Below are 21,297 nucleotides of genomic sequence, written 5' to 3' on the forward strand. Positions count from 1 at the left end.
TGCCCGAAGTCAGTTAGGATAGGAGTCCAGCAACTCACTGCGACCATCTTCGGGAAAAGCAGTGTGGAAAATGGATGGATTTTACTCTGATACCCCAGCCCAACATGGAATATGAGCCACTGCTGTGTTGAGGTCAATTGAAAGTCAGACAGCAAGAAAGAGTCCCAGACCAATTTTAATATATAGGATAGGGAGATACTGCATCTGCTGACATAAATAGAACATCTCTAATAAGCAAAACACTACACATATATCGTACATGAATAGCTGGCCTATTGTTACCATCAGCATACTGTATTTTAGGAATTCTTTATCTCCTGTGGCATCCGAGTACTAGTCAAACAATATCCCCTAAAGGAAAGATGGGTCTGTGGTAATCAATAGTGAGTCTTCTGCTTCGTGGTTGAAAAGTAGTAGAGCAGAGTCTGAGTGGCTTTGTGAGTCTCTTCAAGGAGACTTTGTCGTTTTGCAGTTTTTAGTCTTCTTCTTCTTTTCCTTTCGGCTTTTCCCTTCAAGGGGTCGCCAGAGTGCGTGTGTGAATGTGTGTCCATTCTGAGAGAGGAAGAGAAAGAGAGAGAGATAGAAAGAGAGAGTGAGAGCTCTTAGCTCCCATGACTTGTGATAACACTTGGAAACACTAAAGTGTCCATGGGGATTTCAATTTTATAACAAGATGTAACAAGATTATAATTTAAACGGCTGTGATAAAAGGATATGTTTTCCCAGCCCGCCCCTGCTCCCCCTCCCTTTCTTACAAGATCTCTGTCTGATGCTCACCATTTGTCATCATCACTCCTTTATCCCATCCCCACCCAACATTTTCATTGCCTCAATCCAATTCAAATAGGTTTATTGGTATTAAAATGTGATTTTACCTTCTACCTGACTCTCCTTCTCCTAAAATTGTCCTGTTAATAACTCTCAGCCATTCATGCTTCACCAAGGAGGTCTGCAGCGTTCTATTGTATGTATAGAGCGCTGCCCAAGCCACGGTCAGCCTAAAGGCCAGGGCACTCTCTCACATAAATATTCAACTCGTGGCCATGTATTCTTTATTACGTTGTCCATGTTCATGAATAAGCAGGGTAGGTTGTACGCTAAGTGATAGTAGGTGGTTACAATCGTAAGGGAAGGCAAGGACGACTGCGATAAATATAACTCAATAAAACGTGTATCGGAAGTTAGAAGTCACGGAATCGCCTTTTTAATGCACAGTGACATCATGCGGATAAAGCGAGGTACTGACTCGTGCCCAAGATTGGGGTTTCCTTTAAGACACTGTACTGTATTAACGAATAATTATTCTTTCTCTGACCAAATTTTGCATCCATTCTATTGTGTGTTTCATAAATGACTCTGGTGAGCATATGTAAAAAAAAAGGATTTTGAGAAAATAGAATAGAATAGAATAGAATAGAATAGAATAGAATAGAATAGAAGGAACGTTGAGAGGAGAAGGTGTACTGTCTTTAGTTTGTTGGTTTGCAATGCTAACACTACACAGCTTGTGTAAACGTCGTGTGAAACAATATTTACAAATTTGGTCAGGATTATAACAACAATAATTCATTCATTACTTACTTTCCGGATGCAGTGTATATGAGCAGCCTAAATTAGAACGCCTTAAAGGACAACCGATGTCTCCGGACAAGTTGTGTCCATGATTTGTAAAATCACTTCAACTGACTTCTACTGAGCATATTTTACAAAGATTCCACCGCATATAGCTATATATTAAGTTTTAAGACTTGCGCTGAATATTCCGGAAGTCTTGTTTTTGAGTTGTTGACGGGTTCTCACCCCACGTCACTGAAGGAACCTTGCATCACCTCAATGCATTTTGCGGTACTTTGTTTGGTCTGAAAACTTCGTGTTGATCCGTGATGATGGCGGAATTAGAAGGTAAACACATAAATAACGCAATGGTGAATCGTTGTATTTTACACAGAGGCAACTCTTTGATATTCGTTGACAAAAATTCCAAGCTGAAAAATAAAACTATTTCCAACGGACCTCTGCTGCCATTTGCATTTTCTGTGACACTACATATCAGTCTTGATCCATCAAAATGACCCAGAAGACCTTCTTTAATCGATTGCAAACATTTATACTTTCCCCTTCAGAACTATTTGAATCATATTCATAACTGGATGTGTAACAAGAAAGCATGTTTTCCGAATCTGAAGCCATTGTTTTGATTCTCGAGCAAGGCAAGACGTCTTGGCGTGACGTCACGAACAAGGGGGCGGGACTCTCTGAAAATGCCCAATTCGCAGCTCAATTTTTTTGCAGATTTTGGACACTTTAACTTATTTTTATTGGTGATTTGCATTTGAATAAAAATATCAGTCTGCGTGTTTTGGGTATTTTAGATGCTATAAAACGTTTTTCTGATGTCAGTTAGGAAACCAAAAAAGCCATGTCGGTTGTCCTTTAAATGTGCAATGTATAAGCACATCTTTCACGTTTTAAACATTATGAGTCCTACGATCCGGATGACAGTGATGCTTTCGTGTCAATATTTGTGCTATTTTATGTGAAACGTAGCAACTGGGGGAAAAACGTAATAAGTCCTCATGTATTTCATTTTTCTACTTTCATTCCTTTCATCACTTTGCTGCTGTGAAATGTAAATTTCTCCACTGTGAGACTAATAAAGGCATATCCAATCCAATATATCTCTTCATGTATGCACTGAATTAACACTGAGCTGAGCTCCGGGAAAAAAAAAACTGGAGTGCCATGGGGCGACATGATCTCGCTGTAGTGGGATTCGGCCACACAAGGCAATCATAAAGAATGTTGTTATCAGTTCCATATTGTTTAGATTTGACTCAGATGCTTGCTGAACAGATCTCGGACAGAACCGTGACATCACCAATTCATTCTGTGAGACTGGATCTTATCGAACAGGGGTCAGATCAAAGCCATTCTACACCAAGTTGAACTTTGGCGTGAGAAGTCTGATTTTCCGCTCAAATTTTCCCGTACTTTTCCAAGACAAAAGTCAGCATTTTTGGCGGAGACGTTTCCCTGTATCCAGGAAGTGACGGAGTTGACTTCGAGGGGTCGAGGCAACCCGAGGGAGGTCGTCAAGTCTCTCCAAAAAAGTTCGCGAGGAAGAGGAGCCCTGCATCAAGTGAGCGATCGGCAAATAAACTCAGCGCGGAAATCGAGAGACTCGTCTCCAAAATAAAAAAAACGCATGGGTCGAGAGTTTGCAATACTGCAAGCACCACGTTGTAGCATGAAATAAGGTCAGGCATCTAGAATACATAATTGGATGGAAACATGTCTCTGATAGGTTTATTGGTGGATGTTGTTCTGATTTGTATCAGGTGGATCACGATTCACGACCAAATTGAACCTATTTGCTTTTTTTATGTGTGTGTTCGTCAGAGGTGCCGCCAGGGACTTAGGTCCTATTAACAAAGTCTCATGTTGGCCTTCCACTTCACCCATCTTCTGTGGAGGTTGTCCTTATTATGGAGCTTAGAAAGACCACAAGCCGATTGCAGGGCACACACGCTGTACTGTATGTAGATTTATGGCAATTGAAACCCCCCCCCCTCAACCCCATCGAGAATAATATTTTGATATTACGCATTTGATCACATTAACTACTTTTTCTGTTCACATCTTTTAAAATAAAGACAGAAAACAGATCAAGTGGATATATCATATACAAGGGCAAGGAAGACAACACTATTGGAGTGTCGCTTTTAATATACAAGGATTTATTGCTTTCCAGCAAGATGGAGTCAGGCCGAGGTTATGGTCAACTGGACAGGATGAGAAATGTATTAGGATACAAGTACAGATTTACAACTGGTTGAGGGGACAGGAAAAAAATTGAACAAAGCATGATAAAAATTTTAATATAAGTGTGATTGCAAGGAGAAGCGGATCAGAAAACGGATGGATGATAATGTCTCCTTCTGTAATGCTTGTCATGTTTTAGGTCAAGCATTTTGAATTTGACATAAAATGTATTGCAAAAATAAACCAGCCATGTCTTGCTTGGCCCCCCAAAAATGAAAACAGACATCTGTACTCCTCAAATTCTTACGGTCATATAATTGTATCAACTTCAACAGATTGTGCCACATCGTATAAACATGTCGTAATTTTGCCTGTCTTGGGAGTGTGCCACTGCCACCTCTGCTTTGCCGGCGACACCCTCCTATTACATTTTATTTTGAAAATATAAAGCGGAAAATTTGATTGAGTACTTTTATTTGTACCCTGGCTAAAAGAAGGCGGTCCTGCCCGACAAACACCGACCTGAAAAACATCCGACGAGGAAAGTTTGCAAGGTCTAATGATAACTTTGAACTTGACAACGTATACGAAAGACACTGTCAATTGTGGATTACAGTCAGACAGACCGTCGTTCTCACAGGGTTGAGGAGTCTTGTCGCTTTCATATTGAGGATAGAATTTTAAAAAATCGCGAGTTGAAAATGGAGAGGCCAGCTGAGTGATAGTGGGGTGAGGAGGCTGGATTTGGCAAAATTGAGAGTCCTGCCCTGATGCTAGCATGCTAGTTAGCCGGATCAACTTCGCTATCGCTATTCAGCACGATTAAGGTGAGCATTCAACTATTGTTTTTCATATGTCGCCAATTTAGTGTATGGGATGCCAGAACGGGACACGTTTCACTCACCAATTCGACTGAAATGTTGCGTTTTAATAATAATAATAATACATTTAATTTACCAGCGCCTTTCTGAACTCCCAAGGACACTTTCCAACAAAAACAATACACAAAAGAGTAAAATCATGAATAAAACAATAAATAATAAAACAGTAGATTAAACTAGACCATGAAAGCAAGTTTAAACAGGTGGGTTTTTAGGTGAGATTTGAAAGTAGGAAGGGAGTCAATGTTATGGATGTTGGGTGGAAGTGAATTCCAGAGTTTGGGAGCGGAGCGGCTGAAGGCTCTGCACCCCATCGTGGTGAGACGGGCAGAGGGCACACAGAGGTGGAGGGAGGAAGAGGACCCGAGACGGAACGGAGATTTGAAGTAGGTCAGACAGATGAGGGCTGGGGGGGGGGGGGGGGGGAAGGTTATGGATGGCTTTAAATGTAAACAGAAGTATCTTGAAATCAATACGAAGTTTAACAGGGAGCCAATGGAGCTGCTGGAGGATAGGAGTGATGTGGTGAAAGGAGGGGGTTTTAGTGATGATCCGGGCTGAGGAATTTTGGACTAGTTGGAGCTTATGGAGAAATGTTTGATTGACCCCGAAAAGGAGTTACAATAATCGATACAGGAGGTGACGAGACTGTGGATAAGGATAGTAGTGGTGTGAGGGGTGAGAGAGGGATGGAGACGATTGATATTACGGAGGTGGAAATATGCAGACCAAGTGTTATTTATATGGGAGTGAAAAGATAGTGTGCTATCGAGGATGACACCCAGGCTCTTGGCCTGAGGGGCGGGGGACATGGTAGAACTGTCAATGGTGAGAGAGAAACTGTTTGCTTTGTGAAGGGTGGATTTAGTACCGACAAGGAGAAGTTCAGTTTTTTCGCTGTCTAGTTTGAGAAAGTTATGAGAAAGCCAGGATTAATTTCTGAGAGGCAAAGTGCAAGGGATGCAGATAGTGGCGACCCCGTCAAGGGAAAAGCCGAAAGGAAAAGAAGAAAGTGTACGGGATGCAGGTGGAAGAGAGGCGTCGGGTTTACTGGAGAGGTAGAGTTGATCCGCGAAGAGTGTCATCCGCGAAGCAGTGAAAATGAATGTTTTAATGTCTATTTCGAAGTTCATCATCAGAAGGGCTGGGTTGCCCTGTTTAAACTAACTTGTGGAGTTTTTCTCATCAAGTACACGTGACAACGTTTAGGGATAATATAGACCTCCACTTGTGGAATATAATTAATGCCTAAATGTCATTATTTTAAGTACAACATTTGCGTGTAAATGAGCCATACGTTTTCATAAACAATTACACAGCTAATTATTCTGCATCCATGTTCTGCACAGTGGTTTTACGTTCAGAAAATATTGCGGTGTCCTATTGTCTTTACATTGCAACTAATCTGACTTTTAGCACGGCATACACCGATTGATGCTTGATGTCACAAAACGGATACATTTGTGTTGTTTGGTAATGTTGATAAGAGTATTGTGTTCTACCTTACGGTGTCCATCTTCACTTTGACAGGTTGGCCTTTGAAGCTGCTGATGTTGACCTTGCAGCCTCTTCCGAAGCATCCTTTCAGTGGGAACTCTTAGCAAAGTTTGCAATTGACCAAAAGGCACCTCCTCCCAAGTTTAATTGGAACCTGGAGGGCATTGATCCCTCCTATTGTCTGGTGGATTTTGTGCACCAAGCTTCCCTGCTCACCCATGCAATTTTAGCCGACATGCTCAAATTATTAGATTTCTGACATATATATCATTTTTCATACTCGGGGACAATGACTGGGTCCAGTTATTTGAACAAAAACGGTCGATTGTGACCAGAAGTGCTAAAATATTTGCTTGGGAGGAGACCCAACATATTTGTGATATTGCAGTAATAAAATTCTGGATGTTTTGCATTAGTGGATGGATCTGATGCATTCAAGATCAGAACAGACTGCAGATGGCAGCTGATTGGGACTTCAGCTCTATTCATGAGCCCTCTTTCTGAGTCGGGAAGCAGCTTGGGCGACGCTGAGTCGGCTGATGCTGTAATGAAGCAGGGCTCTTGGTGGACTGTGTGGCAGGCTGGGCTGAGTCCCCGAGTTATGTGATGGGGTGCAGGAACAGTAAGGTCCTCCCTGAACCCCCAGGGGATGTTCAATTGGACCTGGTCAAAAAGGTCAGTAAAACACTTTTCAACCACACTCACAAGACTATTAGGGACAGCTCCTTAACCAGCAAAAAAAAAAATATATATATACTTTTTGTTAAAACTGTCAGAAAATTATAACGCACTTTGACTATTCATGAGTTTTATTCTGTACTCATGGGGAACTGCGTTGAAATAAATTGTGAAGTGTCCCCGAGATGTTAATTATATTGACACGACTAAAAAATGGCCACAATGGAAACATTAGCATTGCTATTAACAATGACCTTTGACCACATTACCTTGTTTGATTCTGGCAAAAAATACATGTTATTTTAGACTTTTTGGGAGGATCTATATCTGAATATTCTCAATTTCTGCTTTCTTGCCGGTAGAGTGAGTGTGAGTGTGAGAGAGATATCAAGGCTTTTCCAGTTAAATCGCTTTCTTGTTGTGTAGGTAAATTGCAAATTTACTTTGACTTTATAATTTTTGCACATATAAAATACATACACAATACTGTATTAAACTACATTATACAGTATTCATAACGAGAGGAATTGTAATTGACTGAACAGCTCATTTACTTAATTTGTCCAGTAGTACAGCCTATGTTGCTCCAGTTGCTCGAATACACAAGTACTGTTCTTTCCAATTAGTTCCCCACAATAGGCTAACACAAGATCGGTACAGTGATTTGATTTCTAATCTTCTTCATAATTATTGTTTTTGTCGAGTTATAATTGTTGTTGGCTTTTATTACATGGTGCAGGACTGACAGTATTCTGAATTTAATTTGTTTTTGTAACCATATCGTCAAATCTGCAGCACCAATAGTGCTATAAAAACAAAGCTCATTATCATCATTGCTAACCATGCTAAATTTAAATATGACCAATAAGGACGGATTAATAAATCATTATTATGGACTGCATTGCAATTGTCAGAGCCCAAACTGCCTCTGACAGTGTGATGATAATTACACTGACATAAATGGAAACTTTCAGACTTCGATGAATTATTAAATGGTTATCCATTATAGTTTCAGTTTTACACAGTCTCGCATAAAAACACACAAAAGAAACTAAGCCTGTTTTTTTTTTACTAGTCATATCACATGTAACAAGGGTAGATGAGGGTGGTGCACTATATTATGCAAAATACAGTAAACATCTGCATATTCGTTGATCGACCTTTAGTTACACCTACCCCTCACCCATTTGATTGAGTTCTGCAGCCAAAAATTAATACAAGTACTGTACCGTGCTTGTACCATCTTCTGCCATTCTGGTGGCAACGAACTATATGAGTGTGAAATTACCTTAGACAAAAGTAGTGCTTGGGTGCCAACTTGAAACATCTTGGTGCCAAGGGATTGTTGAAGTTTCTGAATATCATTTAGACAAAATAAGCTTTTTGTTGCCATCTTGTCAGGAGGGCATTCATATTATAATATACTACCTACTATATATATATATAACTACTTGAGGATTGTCGATGAGAAGGTTTCTTCAGCCGTCATATGTACAAATTTGAAGGTTTCGGACGTTTCGCCTCCTATCCAAGAGGCTTTGTCAGCGAACTAAAGTCTGATCGGTCGTATCGGCCTTATTTATATATCCCTAATGTCCAGACATGGCGACGGACACAGCTATGATCGGTCCCTACTCTCAGGTTGGGGGGAGCAGAGGACCACTCCCTGTGGCCCCACTGATTGTTCCTACATTTCTGACTAACGACTGGCCTATTTGCCCCACTCCCACCGGTATCACCTCATCAGCATTACGAATGTTGCCTAACCTGTTTTGCCTAAGCAGGCTATTGTATGAACGATCCAAATTGAACCTCACCCCACCAGACCGGTTTAATGAAGGATTTTGTTGTTTTATGAGAAATGCTTCTTTTACCCCCCTTTCAAACCATCTATGTTCTTTCGCTAAGATTTTAACCTCATTGTCGGCAAATGAGTGGTTCTTGGATAGGAGGCGGAACGTCCGAAACCTCCAAATTTGTACAGATGACGGCTGAAGAAACCTTCTCATCGATGGACCACTCCTGTACGACTGAGAGCTTACACAGACGTACTTGAGAATGGTTTTCATTTGCAGCAGTGTTTGGCCCAGATCACCCGGATTTTCAGGGGTCGCCTACTATTCGGGATATCACTAAAGCCCTCCTGCAAACTTGCTTGGTATAAAAATACCATACGATGGCAGCACTGCATGAAGGTCATCAATTGACTTGAACATAGTTACCTGTGTCAATAATACTGCTTCTGTATATGAGAAGGGTTAGGCCTGAGCGCAAAATGGCAAAGGGCTGAGTTTTCCGCAAATAACAGAACACAAGTTCTTCCCCACAGAAGCCTGTGAATTTGCCACTATGCTAGTGTTCACTGCAAAAGAGGAACACTGTACTGCATTTTGAACACCAGCATGTGTGCCATTATTAAATGAAATTGATTGATCAGCAAGTGAATGGGCTCTGGAAAACTGTATACATCTTGATTCTGTCAACGACTTGTTCATGTCATTCGCTAATAGAGGACCTAACCTAAATAATGACAAATGACTGAGATGATTTGATCATTTCCTTCGCCCAATTTTTCCCTGCATGGTTGTGTATGATTAACATGGGACGGCTTTAATCTATGTTTTCTACCAGGTTGATCTACCCTGTCAAACAGACATCTATAAGCACTTCATTCGAGGAGATGGTACGGCCAGCAAGATTGGCGAGGCTGGTGGTTGTTTGGGTGACAAGGCAGGCTCCACTCTCCCATCTCTTTCTCTTGTACAGGCTTCCAATCCTGTCACTTCTAACCAAACTCCTAAAAACCCATCAGAGGTGTCAGACCCCCAACGGAAAAAGGTGGCCAAATATCGGGCCAAGTTTGACCCACGAGTAACAGCCAAGTACGACATCAAAGCTTTAATAGGTCGAGGGAGTTTTAGCCGGGTTGTCCGTGTGGAGCACAAGAGCACTCGGCAGCCGTACGCCATAAAGATGATTGAGACCCGGTACAGGGAAGGAAGGGAGGTCTGCGAGTCCGAACTGTGTGTTCTTCGACGGGTTCGCCACACCAACATAATCCAGCTCATGGAGGTCTTTGAGACGGCCGAGCGCGTTTACATGGTGATGGAGCTGGCCACCGGAGGAGAACTGTTCGACCGTATCATTGCCCGCGGCTCCTTTACGGAGAGAGACGCCACCCGTGTGCTGCAGATGGTGCTGGACGGTGTCAAATATCTCCACACTTTGGGGATCACACATCGAGACCTTAAACCTGAAAACCTGCTGTACTACCACCCTGGCGCAGATTCGAAGATCATTATCACCGACTTCGGTTTGGCCAACAGCAGGAAGAAGGGAGACGAGTGTCTGATGAAGACCACCTGCGGCACCCCTGAATACATTGCCCCTGAGATCCTAGTGAGGAAGCCCTACACGAATGCCGTTGACATGTGGGCATTGGGTGTGATCTCATACATCCTGCTGAGTGGAACCATGCCTTTCGAAGATGACAACCGTATGAGGCTATACCGGCAAATTCTCAAGGGGAAGTACAGCTTCTCTGGAGAGGTAAGCAGCCACAAAACGCTGTTATACAATATTTGGATGGGGGGCGTGTGGATAATTACACAGTATGTTTGCCAGAAATCATAATGTGGCGAAACATAGACACATTTCCTTATGTGTCTGAGGGTGACGGAGTCCACACGTTGATATTGTTTTTGTTGTTCTAGCTGTCTCTGTGTGTATGTATACATACAGGTAACATCCGGGTTATGACCGGGTCCGTTCCGACAAAACGGTCGTAAGTCAAACGGTCGTAAATCGAAATGCATTCAAAATGACTGATGCGAGGATCACAGGATCATAACAAATGACGACACGCTGACATCTCCTATACGACAGGATAGTATACGATGTGAATCTGTTGTTTTTAAGCAACGTTTTCTATTGAATACTATTTTTACCAAAATGTAGACAGTTCATTTCTAAATCTTATAACTTTTAGTGTCATTTTAATCATTTCATATTTTGTATTATCGATCTTTATTACTGTGTCGGCGCACACACTTTCTTCTGACCCAAATACGCACGGTTTCCCACGCATGCGAGCTGTCCATAAATCGCTCTCCCTGCTAACGGAGAAGCCAGAAGACGTCACCTGCCTCAAAAAGGCGGCGGCGCCGACCATGAGCCGGACGCAGCTTTTGCGTCGCGGCGATCCCACCCGCTCCACCTCGGCGTCGGTGGACACCCCTTCCTCCCTCCGATTGTCACGTTCGGATTGACAGCTGGGGGAGGGGCCACGCCTCCCCGCTCCACCACTTCCTTCTTCAGGACAGCGGGTATGAAAACGGGACGCTGTCAACTTGTATTTGTACTTTGTATTCCCCTGGACTTTCTATATCTTCGTCCGACCCCCCTCCCCCTAGTTTTGAAAGGCGCTTATAAATTAAATGTGCACAGTGACACAATGAATACCCAAGAGTCCATTTAAACCCTTCACCCACTTTCTGCAGTGCTTATCCTCACTTTGATTACGGGTGAGATCGAGCCTATCCTAGCTGACTTTGGGTGAAAATTGGGGTACACCCTGAACTGGTTAGCAGCTAATCACAGGCCACATATTGACAAACCATTATTTACATATGGGCAACTTGAGCGTTCTCCATTAATCCAACAAACATATTTGGGAAATGTAAGAAACTGGAGCCGCTAGAGGAAGCCCATGCTATGACAGCGCGGTTCGAACCTGGATACAAAGCCCCAACTTCAAAACCAGGAGCAGATAAGCCACTAAGCTTTTCTGCAGCCACGTTTCTTTCATGCTACCCATGACATACAGTATATCCGCAATGTATATTTGTTGCTGTTAGGAGAGTTCTACTTGCAATTCAACTAAGTGTCATTGCACCTGTCTTGTTTCCTCAGCCGTGGCCCAGTGTGTCAAACCTTGCCAAAGACTTTGTGGAGCGGATCCTAACGGTGGATCCTGGCGCACGACTGAGTGCCGGTCAGGCTCTCAAGCACCCTTGGATCGTCAGCATGGCTGCTGCCTCCTCCATGAAGAACCTCCAACGCTGTATATCTCAAAACCTGCTGAAGCGGGCGTCATCTCGTTGCCACAGCACCAAGTCGGCGCAGTCCACACGCTCCAGTCGCTCGACCAAATCCAACAAAGCTCGTCGCATTCGGGAAAAGGAGCTCCGTGAGTTGAACAGACGCTATCAGCAGCAGTACAATGGCTGAGGCTGAATTTACTGGGGAGACTGAAAACGGCAAATACTGTAGGCATTCCTGCCCCCAGAAAGAAACCCGGAGAACACACTAATTGTTCAAAAACTTTATCAACCAGTTATCTTTGGGAATGTACCTGCTGCCAGAAAGACTAGAATAAATGAAAAATGAGAATCCCAGAACTCAGAAGGACAAACATTGTACGGTATTTTGTTTTCTGATGTTTTACTACATCATTGTCATCCCTCAGACCCTCTGTCCATCTTTATATTGAACAGAATGCAGCACGCCTTTTCTTTTGTTCCGTCATTTCATGTGTCTTGACGTATTTATTTATTAATGAAGATAGTTTCCATTCAGTTGGTCGCTGCATTAAATGGCCTTCCATGAGGATCTGTTGAACAGAGAGCTGGCTAACGAAGTTTCTTAAGAGGAGGGTCGGCATGCCCTCAAGCCCTCATTATTCATGACAATTGCTGTGAATTTATGTGCTAATTGTCTTGGAGAGTGCCCATTGAAGACTTGCAGAAACATCAGCACAGCACCCAAAGGCAAAAATGAAGACATGTCTTTTGTTTCAACTTATCTCATCTTGCCATAATTGCTCTGTTTAGCATTAGTATTTTTAACTCGCCAACAGATTGTGAATCTGTGATTTTGTTTCTCTCGATTCTGGCTGAATCCACACAACCCTAGTCAGTGCCTTAGACTGAACAGTCGATTCACAGTTTAAATTTGTGCTCCTTTCCTTTTTTAAATAGATTTCAGTTGTCAAGGTTATGTGGTCATTTAACTTATTTTGTTGTCCTTTTATTAGTCACAGTATTGCCGAGGAAAAAAACTGCAGGTTGCACTTGTCAATTCTAAATTCAGAGAAGCCAGAACCAAGACAAACACTTGAAAAAATAAAACAAAGACAACCACTGCATGGGGTTAGACCAAGGGTATTAAACTCATTTTTACTGCAGGTCACATTGTAGTTACAATTTCCTCTCGGGGGGCATTATGAATTTGGGGAAGCCGTTAGAATGTTTCATCCCCTCCATAAAAATACATACACAGTGCAAAACAAATTTATGAATAACTAGTTTTCAAATCTAGTCAAGAATAATGTGTTATTGTGGTTTACAGGGGACAATTTGAAATATTTGTTCAGACTTTAGTAGGCATCATGGAACTTGACATGCTTGATTTGCTTTCACGGGCCGAATTAAGTAATGCGGTGGCCCACACTTGGCCTTGAGTTTTGCACCTATGGGTTAAACTAAAGCCTTTTTACGAGTAGTAAAATTGTTATATTTTACATTTATTGCCAATTAAGAACTAAAGGTGTTCATTGATATGCTGTTGTCCAATATGTTTGCCAAAGGAAAAAACATGTTTTTTGTTTGTTTGTTTGTTTTTTGGGGGGAGGGGGGGTAGTTGGTGGGGTGTTAATTCCACAAAGCACTTCATGGGAAAGTTGCCTGAATATTCTACAAACACGGTTGTATTCATTTTAATTTAAAACAGATTCTTATCTTACAGACAGTGTATTGTCGGTGTTCAAATACCTGACATGTTTCGGCGTCTACTTTCGCCTTTGTATTCATTTTAGTGTGTTCTTTTCACTAATTTGCTGTTGTGGCTGTTGTGAACGTTTTAACGAATACTGGAACTAAGTTGAGCCATTTTAGCTGACCTCAGTGTTTATGTAAATCGTTGGTTCCAAGAGTTTTCTTGCATTGTCATTCTGTTAATTGCATTTTCCTTATACACACCAAGTTGTGTTATGTGGTATCCTGTGAAATGTGTTTTGAGTCTTTTTTTGGATGTGGGGTCTCTTCTACAATACGCTAAATTGGGGCTATTGGGTACTGATATGAATACACCGTCGACACATAGGCAGCTGTTAAGTGCCGACTTTAGCGCATACTGCACCTCATCATGGAAGAACTCCCTCAAAATAAGTATTTCGTGTCTTACAAGATTGGTTTCTCTGAGAAGATAACAATTTGCAACTAAATGAAATTGGAAGCGCTGAGTTATCAGTATTTTGAGTATCTGAGAACATGTATCCTGTGTGATAGAATAACGAAATAAATTCCTGTTTTGCAAACTGACGGTCCAGCAGTAGTTTCATGTTTTCTATTTACATGTAATTCTGATTTTATATACCGATAAATGACAATAAATGAAGTTGAGAACATTTGCCCAAAATCCTAAATTTTTGATACTATGTATAATGATAAATTGCTGATTCTTCTGCCATTAGTCTTTTTCCACATTTGTTCAATGAGTCGTGTGTGTCAATTAAAAAAAATCAACTGAAACGTGACTTGTTGTTTCATACTCATTTTGTTTTCTATCATTAGTGTACAAAGCTTTATTTTGACTGGTGGAAAATATTAACTGCGTTTGTTTCCTAAGACGCACCTGCTTTCGAAACTATTTTCTGATGAATGAACAATATGACTCACAATACGAATTGGTGTGCAGTACTGTAAACGAGCCTACACGCGCACCATAGACAGTGTAATAGCGCCGACTTCTGGGCAATAAGCTCAAATGAACGAGTCTGGAGGTGCTTGGGTTGCCAGATCGGATATAAAAGATACAATCCTATGGTTATAAACTGGCATTTATATCAGGCGTTGATTAGAATGCAACCAATATGGGAATATACGAGAACATTTATGTTATGTTTAGTAAATATGAATACAATGTATATGATTTTTTTCCAGAACATTTGAAGCGGAGTGAGAGAAGATTTTTAAGCGTCAATTGTCGTGACCTGGCAACCAATTATGACGAGCCGTCAGTGTCTGACTGTCTTCGATTGTTGGTAATGACTTCTGCGAGGTTTTGTACGAGAGTTCTTAAACTCGCAATCAAGACTAAAATTGTTCGTTACAACAAGGAAGGTAAATAATCAAACCCCAGAGACAAACGACAACGGAGTTATCTCGGTGAGTACCATCGTATTTTTTCATAGGAAATGTTTCCCGAAATGACGACTACGCGAACTAGCTAATGCTATACATGTGATGGTCTTGGTTCAAAATGGATATTAGGACTGCATTAATAGTACGCTTTAGGTGACGTCATTAGACAATGCGGAGTGTGTTATTTAAGCGTCCACCACTTTTTGAGAAAATTGCAACGTTTACACCGAAGCTGATGTGAAATTTCCTTTTTGTTTACATCTTTGTTTTGTGAGACACCCTTGCAAATAGTCTATTTTTCAACCCTACTAGAGTACTACTCTTCCTTTCAACGAAATACTTTTATTTTGCACTACTTATAGTATTTTACTATATACAATGTGCTCGCGTGTTTTATTTGCTCAGAAACAAGCGATATTTCGTCTGAAGTATTAATAAAGGCGTTGATTTATTTTATTTTTTTTCTGTGACTTGAATCTCTCCCCCAAGTGCTATTTTGCCATTTACGGTTTGTTAGTTATTTACTGGTGAGGAATTATGGGCCGCGGTAGGTTACTGTGATTATGTTTGCCATGCATTAGTTTTTCTTGCCCAGGGGTGTCAGTCATTTTTTGCCGCGGGCCACATTGTAGTTATGGTTTCCTCTCGAGGGCCGTTATGAATTTGGGGAACCCATTAGAATGTTTAAATCCCTTCAAATATTACATATAGAGCACACAGCAAATTAATGAATAAATCGTTTTCAAATCTGAAGTCAAGGATAATGACTTTTATTGTGGTTGACATCCAAAAATACGAAATTTTGGCTCAGATCATAGCAATCATCATGGAATTTAACAAGTTTGATTTGCTTTCGCGGGCCGAAAAAAATGATGTGGCGGGCCGGATTTGGCCTGCGGGCCTTGACTTTGACACCTGTGTTCTAGCCTGATGCGTTGGTTGCCGTCCTGATTTCAACTGTGGCCCTTTGGGCAACGGCAGTACAGTAATTTTTTTGTTTTACCAAGCATAGCTTCACTGTAACTTTTTTTGTCAAATTTAAAACTTTGGACTTTTCTGAATTTCAACCTAATTTTTTACAAATAAAATGTACCTCTGTTTATTACTGACCCCCTAATACTCTTGCCCAAACCATGACCTTTAATTTTTGACTTCCTCATAATTTTGCTAATTAATTTGTCATTCACCAACTCCATTGAAACTGCTCAGCTGCATGACTATTCAGTTGTTGTATTCACGCGTTAAACAGAATGGCACAACGATTAGCTGCAGGATGTTTTGAACATGGTATAAACTTCCATCTATCCATCCATCCATCCATTTTCAAATCCACTTATCCTTACAAGGTTCGCCGGCATGCTGGAGCCTATCACAGCTGTCTTCAGGCAGTAGGCAGGTTACAACTCGAACTGGTTTCCAGGCCATCGCAGGACACATAGACAACTGTGCATCCGCGCTCAAATCAAACCTTGGAACAATATAAAGCAAGGGTGTCAAACTCCTTTTTTGTCGCGGGCCACATTGTAGTTATGGTTTCCTCTCGGGGGCCATTAGGAATTTGAGGAAGCCATGAGACTGTTTAATTCCCTCCATGTATTACATATAGAATAGAGCAGGCCTGGCCAACCTGTGGCTCGCGAGCCTCATGCGGCTCTTTGGCCCATTCCATGCGGCTCTTCAAGGGCTTTCACGTGACAAGCGTCAATGCATGTGCATGCGGCTCATTAGCACATTTCAAAGCTTCAAATCTTCAGCGCCACTTTAGCTCACTCCATGTGAACAACGACCAGGAATTTCCAAAAGGGATTAAACATTGCAAGTTGGTCACTTTGAAAAGTCAGAAAGAAAAGCAGATAGTCTTTAGGAAAATTTACAAAGCATCCAGAGACCTGTTGCTCGTAGTGCATGCAATGTGCGCGAATGTGCATGTGCGTGCGGCTCTTTGCAGTAACATAATAAAAAAAATGGCTCCTCATCTCTGACTAGTTGGCCACCCCTGGAATAGAGCATACAACAAATTAATGAATAAATAGTTTTCAAATTTGAAGTAAAAAAAGACTGTTATCTTGGTTTACATGGGACAATTTGAACTTTTGGACTGGACTTTAGCAAGCATCATGGAATTTCACAAATTTGATTTGCTTTTACAGGCCGAATAAAATGATGTAGCGGGTCAGATTTGGGCCTCATTGACTTTGACACCTGTGATATAAAGTGTTCAATTAGCCTGCCATGCTTTTCTATATTATGTTGAACATTTAAAATACATACCCTTGTTTTTGTCCCAGATGTTAAGATGGCACAGCCCAAGTTTGAAGTCAGTCAGTTCAATGGTATTGGACAGGGGGTGAGGGCAAAAGTATGAACCATATAAATGTGCAAGATAGGACAGCGATTGTACATTTATAACAGCAAATCCGGCATCATTGGAAGTCACACTGTTGTTCCCTACATATCACACCACTAAACTCTACTTTTGGCTTTTTCTATCCTTTTTTTCTTCTGATGTGTTTTGGACACTGATGCATTGTAGTATACAATGTTTTTCGAATGATCCTGAGCTCTAGTTACTTATCAGGAGGGTGGTGGTCACTCTCCCTAGTACATGGCTTGAGGTTAAATGCTTTCTTTGCAAATTGGTTTGTTGAGATAAGTGGTTCCCAGTCCTCGCAGTGTGTCTGAAACAACTGGTCGATTTTTACAACTCTGTAATATTGTTATCTCGGCATACATCCTTCCCCAAGCACGAACAACTGATTGAACTATCCAGCCATTAAAAACACAGACATCCCTGTTTCCCGAAATGGGTGTTGAACTGCAAGTTTTGATTGAAATTAAGAGTGATCGGAATGCACTTTTCCATTGAAAGAAACAAAGGTGAAACCTACAAATTACATCCTTTCTGTGAACAGTTGAATGTTAAAAAAAGAAACAAGTTCATTTAAAGAGTAAAATCCAAAGGGGGAGGCCCGGTAGTCGAGGAGTTAGCACACCGGCTTCACAGTGCAGAGGTCGCCGGTTCGCGTCCCGGTCCGGCCTCCCTGTTTGGAGTTTGATTGTTCTCCCCGGGCCTGCATGGGCTTTCTCTGGGTCCTCTGGTTTCCTCCCACATGCTAAAAACATGCATGGTAGGCAGATTGACCACTCCAAATTGTCCCTAGGTGTGAGTGTGAGAGTGACTGTTGTACATCTTTGTGTGCCCTGCGATTGGCTGGCAACCAATTCAGAGTATCCCCCGCCTCGTGCCCGAAGACAGCTGAGATAGGCTCCAGCACCCCCGCGACCCTAATGAGGAATAAACAGTACGGAAAATGGATGGTAAATCCAAAGGGAGTTTCACCCAAAGCTTTTACTTGACCTGTCTGACTACCTACCCAATTGTTGCTGTTATTCACTCTCTGTGTGAATGATACAGACGTGTTTGTGATTTTTTTAATGATAAACTGTCATTGGGAAGTGGAGTGTTTAAAGTAACAATTGTCTCAAAAGGAAGAGCCAAATGCCAGAACTGTCATGTGAAGAAAATGTGACGCTCCTCAATAAACATACTAATAGATGAGATCCAAAAATCTTGTCCATTCATCCATTATCCAAACCGCTTAGCCTCTCCAGTGTCAGATGGATTGATATGTGGGTATGTAAAAGGGGTTGAAGACCATAGTATTTGCGTAAATGCTCATTTTCTTCTATCGCCTATTCATTGGATATCATATGCAAAGCCAAATGTCAGAAGAAGGTCATGCGAAAACATGATGTAACGATCCTGGGCTTCAGACACACCGTGGATACAGAATATGGAACTGTAAATTGCTGGGTAGACGCCAGATAACGACCACTCATTGGGTGGCCATGAGCAAGATGATGTTTGTCTTTGTATCGTAGGAAAATTGACCATCCGACTACAATGAAAAGACAGACCTTCACCAAATACTGCTTTTGCACCAGCATTTAATCACAATGTGTTAGATCAGGCATGGGCAAACTACGGCCCGCTTAGGCTTTTTAATCCGGCCCGCCGAATTTGCCCAAATTATAGTACAAACAGTGTCTAAAACTCAGGACAAAAAGTTAGCGAACAACAGGGCAGATAACTGAAAAGTTGCCTGTCCCATTTTTAACAACTTGAAGCACAATGAGACAACTCATCAGATTAAAAAACATTGTAACAAATTATAAAGTTTTTTTTTAAATCAAGAATGCACCTACTACAAATGCTACCTTGCTTAATGTACGGTAAATGTGCATGGCTGTAGATTTTGCTGCAGTAGTCGATTGTCATTGCGGTGCACAATGCAACGTTTGCATTGCTTCCTACGAGCCACTAAGCCCCTTTCATAAGTCTCACGTACACTTTACAGTCACGGTTTAATGTAAATTTACGTTTTTTAGCATATGTTGTTAGCTTCTTTTGAATCTTTCTTCTGGTCTGAGGTTCTGTGCTTCTATTTTGGAAAATGACATGCAATTGCACGACTTTATAACGCTTGCGAAAGTCCGGAAGAAAGAAGCAGGCTTCTGATTGGCTGCTGTGCCGAGTATGCAAATTTGAACTGCAGGTAGTCTTTGTTTGTGTGCTCGGCGACGGTACACGTGTATTGTGAGCGCGTGAAGGCGAGGGCGTCAGTGAGGAGTTTGTTGAGCGCGCGGTCAGGACAAACCATCTATGATTTGGCGGAATTTAACACAAGTAGGTATTATTGAGCTTGAATATTTCGTTGTGTAATAATATGTTTTGAATTTTGAAAGTGATTCCATTTTTCAATAAATGTTGATTTCTTTAACTTTGCCCCTTCGATGGAAACTTATTAAAAACAGACGCAATCTTGATAAATCACAGTGCATGTTATTTTAATCTATTTGCATTTCCTCCTCCAAGTATCTGCGAAATAGTATGTAAACGCCATATTCCTTGAGACAAATTTATTAACTGATCAGGGATATTTTTCACATTTGAAACACAGTTAATAAATTGGGTTGTAGTGTTCTTACTGTGCTATGAGGTTTGTACATACTACATTTAAAGGACAACCGGCACCATTTTTTGTTTTTGTTTCCCACTGACATCAGAAAAACGTTTTATAGCATCTAAGATAACCAAATCAGGCAGGCTGATATTTTTAGTTAAATGAAAAACACCAATAAAAATGACTTCAAATGAATCCGGAAATGATCAGTTTACGAAGGTCCCACCCCCCTGTTCGTGACGTCGCGCCAAGACGTCTTGCCTTTGATCAAGAATCAAAACAATGGCTTCAGATTCGGAGAAGATGTTTTCTTGTTACTCATCCAGTTATGAATATGATTCAAATAGTTCTAAAGAGGAATGCATAAATGTTTGCAATTGATTCAAGGAGTCCTCCCATATCAATTCGAGCCGTCAATGACAGCAATGTAGCACCCAGAAAATGCAGAAGATTGCGCCCAAGCTCTGTTGGAAATGGGCTGATTTGTCAGCTGGGAATTTGTGTCAGCGAATATCAAATAGTTGTCTTGGTGCAACACACAACAATTCACTATGGCGTTATTTATGTGTTTTCCTTCTAATTTCACCATCAACACGGATCAACACGAAGTTTTTAGACCAAACAAAGTACCCAAAATGCATTGTATGTCGCTTTCTCGGTCAGGGGCGGTCCAAACGTGACGTCACATGGGGATCGTCATCAACTCGAAAACAAGACTTCATGAATATTCAGCGCAAGTCTTAAAACGTAAACTATAGCTATATGCTGTGGAATGTTTGTAAAATACGCTTATAAATTATGGACATAACTTGTTCAGAGTATTTCCGACCCAAACACTCCCTCCAAATGCTCCTGGCCCGTCCCCTCTGTCAAATTTTAGAACCCAATGCGGCCCGCGAGTCAAAAAGTTTGCCCACCCATGTGTTAGATTGTATATTTTTAGAGCTCACAAATATTAATGATATTTAAAGGACAACAGACACCATTTTTGGTGCCTAACTGACATCAGAAAATGTTTTACAACATCTAAAATACCCAAAATACGCAGACTGATATTTTTAGTCAAACGCAAAACAACAACAATAAAAAATACTTAAAGTTGCCCAAAACCCAAAACGCCACTGACGATCTGCAACCTGGACAGATCCACGAGTCCTGCAGCCATGTTCGTGACATCACATTGGGAACCTTCTGGGCTAATCCGGCAATCCTGGCCCATATCCTGTATATCGCTTTCTCGCTCTACCCACAATGTCAACAAACAACAATGTTCCTCAAGATACGTCATTTCCGGCATCTTCATCAACTCAAAAACAAAACCCCTTTAATATTCAGCGCGAATTAAAAAAAATAAAAATGTAGCTATATGCGGTG

The 21,297-nt window shown here is 41.3% G+C and overlaps 2 protein-coding genes across 3 annotated transcripts in view; both read left to right on the plus strand.

The window, feature by feature from the left end:
• Positions 1 to 4,273: 4,273 nt before the first annotated feature.
• On the plus strand, positions 4,274 to 14,342 carry pskh1 (protein serine kinase H1). 2 transcript variants are annotated; one of them, XM_088997451.1, is made up of 5 exons: positions 4,274 to 4,589; positions 6,174 to 6,815; positions 9,450 to 9,501; positions 9,585 to 10,367; positions 11,730 to 14,342. In XM_088997451.1, exons 2-5 carry the CDS (start codon positions 6,790 to 6,792, stop codon positions 12,045 to 12,047), a joined length of 1,179 nt encoding a protein of 392 aa, XP_088853577.1. In that variant the 5' UTR covers positions 4,274 to 4,589; positions 6,174 to 6,789; the 3' UTR covers positions 12,048 to 14,342. The 2 variants fall into 2 exon arrangements, with proteins under 2 accessions (XP_088853577.1, XP_088853576.1); XM_088997450.1 differs by having other exon boundaries at positions 9,450 to 10,367.
• Positions 14,343 to 14,831: 489 nt separating this feature from the next.
• The window catches only part of mbtps1 (membrane-bound transcription factor peptidase, site 1), a 31,524-nt gene continuing 25,058 nt past the window's right edge, over positions 14,832 to 21,297 (plus strand). The window contains exon 1 of the mRNA XM_088997453.1: positions 14,832 to 14,983. The gene's annotated coding sequence lies outside the window, so the exon portion shown is untranslated. The remainder of the gene's footprint in view (positions 14,984 to 21,297) is intronic.

The sequence above is a fragment of the Hippocampus bargibanti genome, linkage group LG05 (assembly GCF_051943395.1).
Source record: "Hippocampus bargibanti isolate YZ-2025 linkage group LG05, ASM5194339v1, whole genome shotgun sequence".
In the NCBI taxonomy this organism is placed as follows: domain Eukaryota; kingdom Metazoa; phylum Chordata; class Actinopteri; order Syngnathiformes; family Syngnathidae; genus Hippocampus; species Hippocampus bargibanti.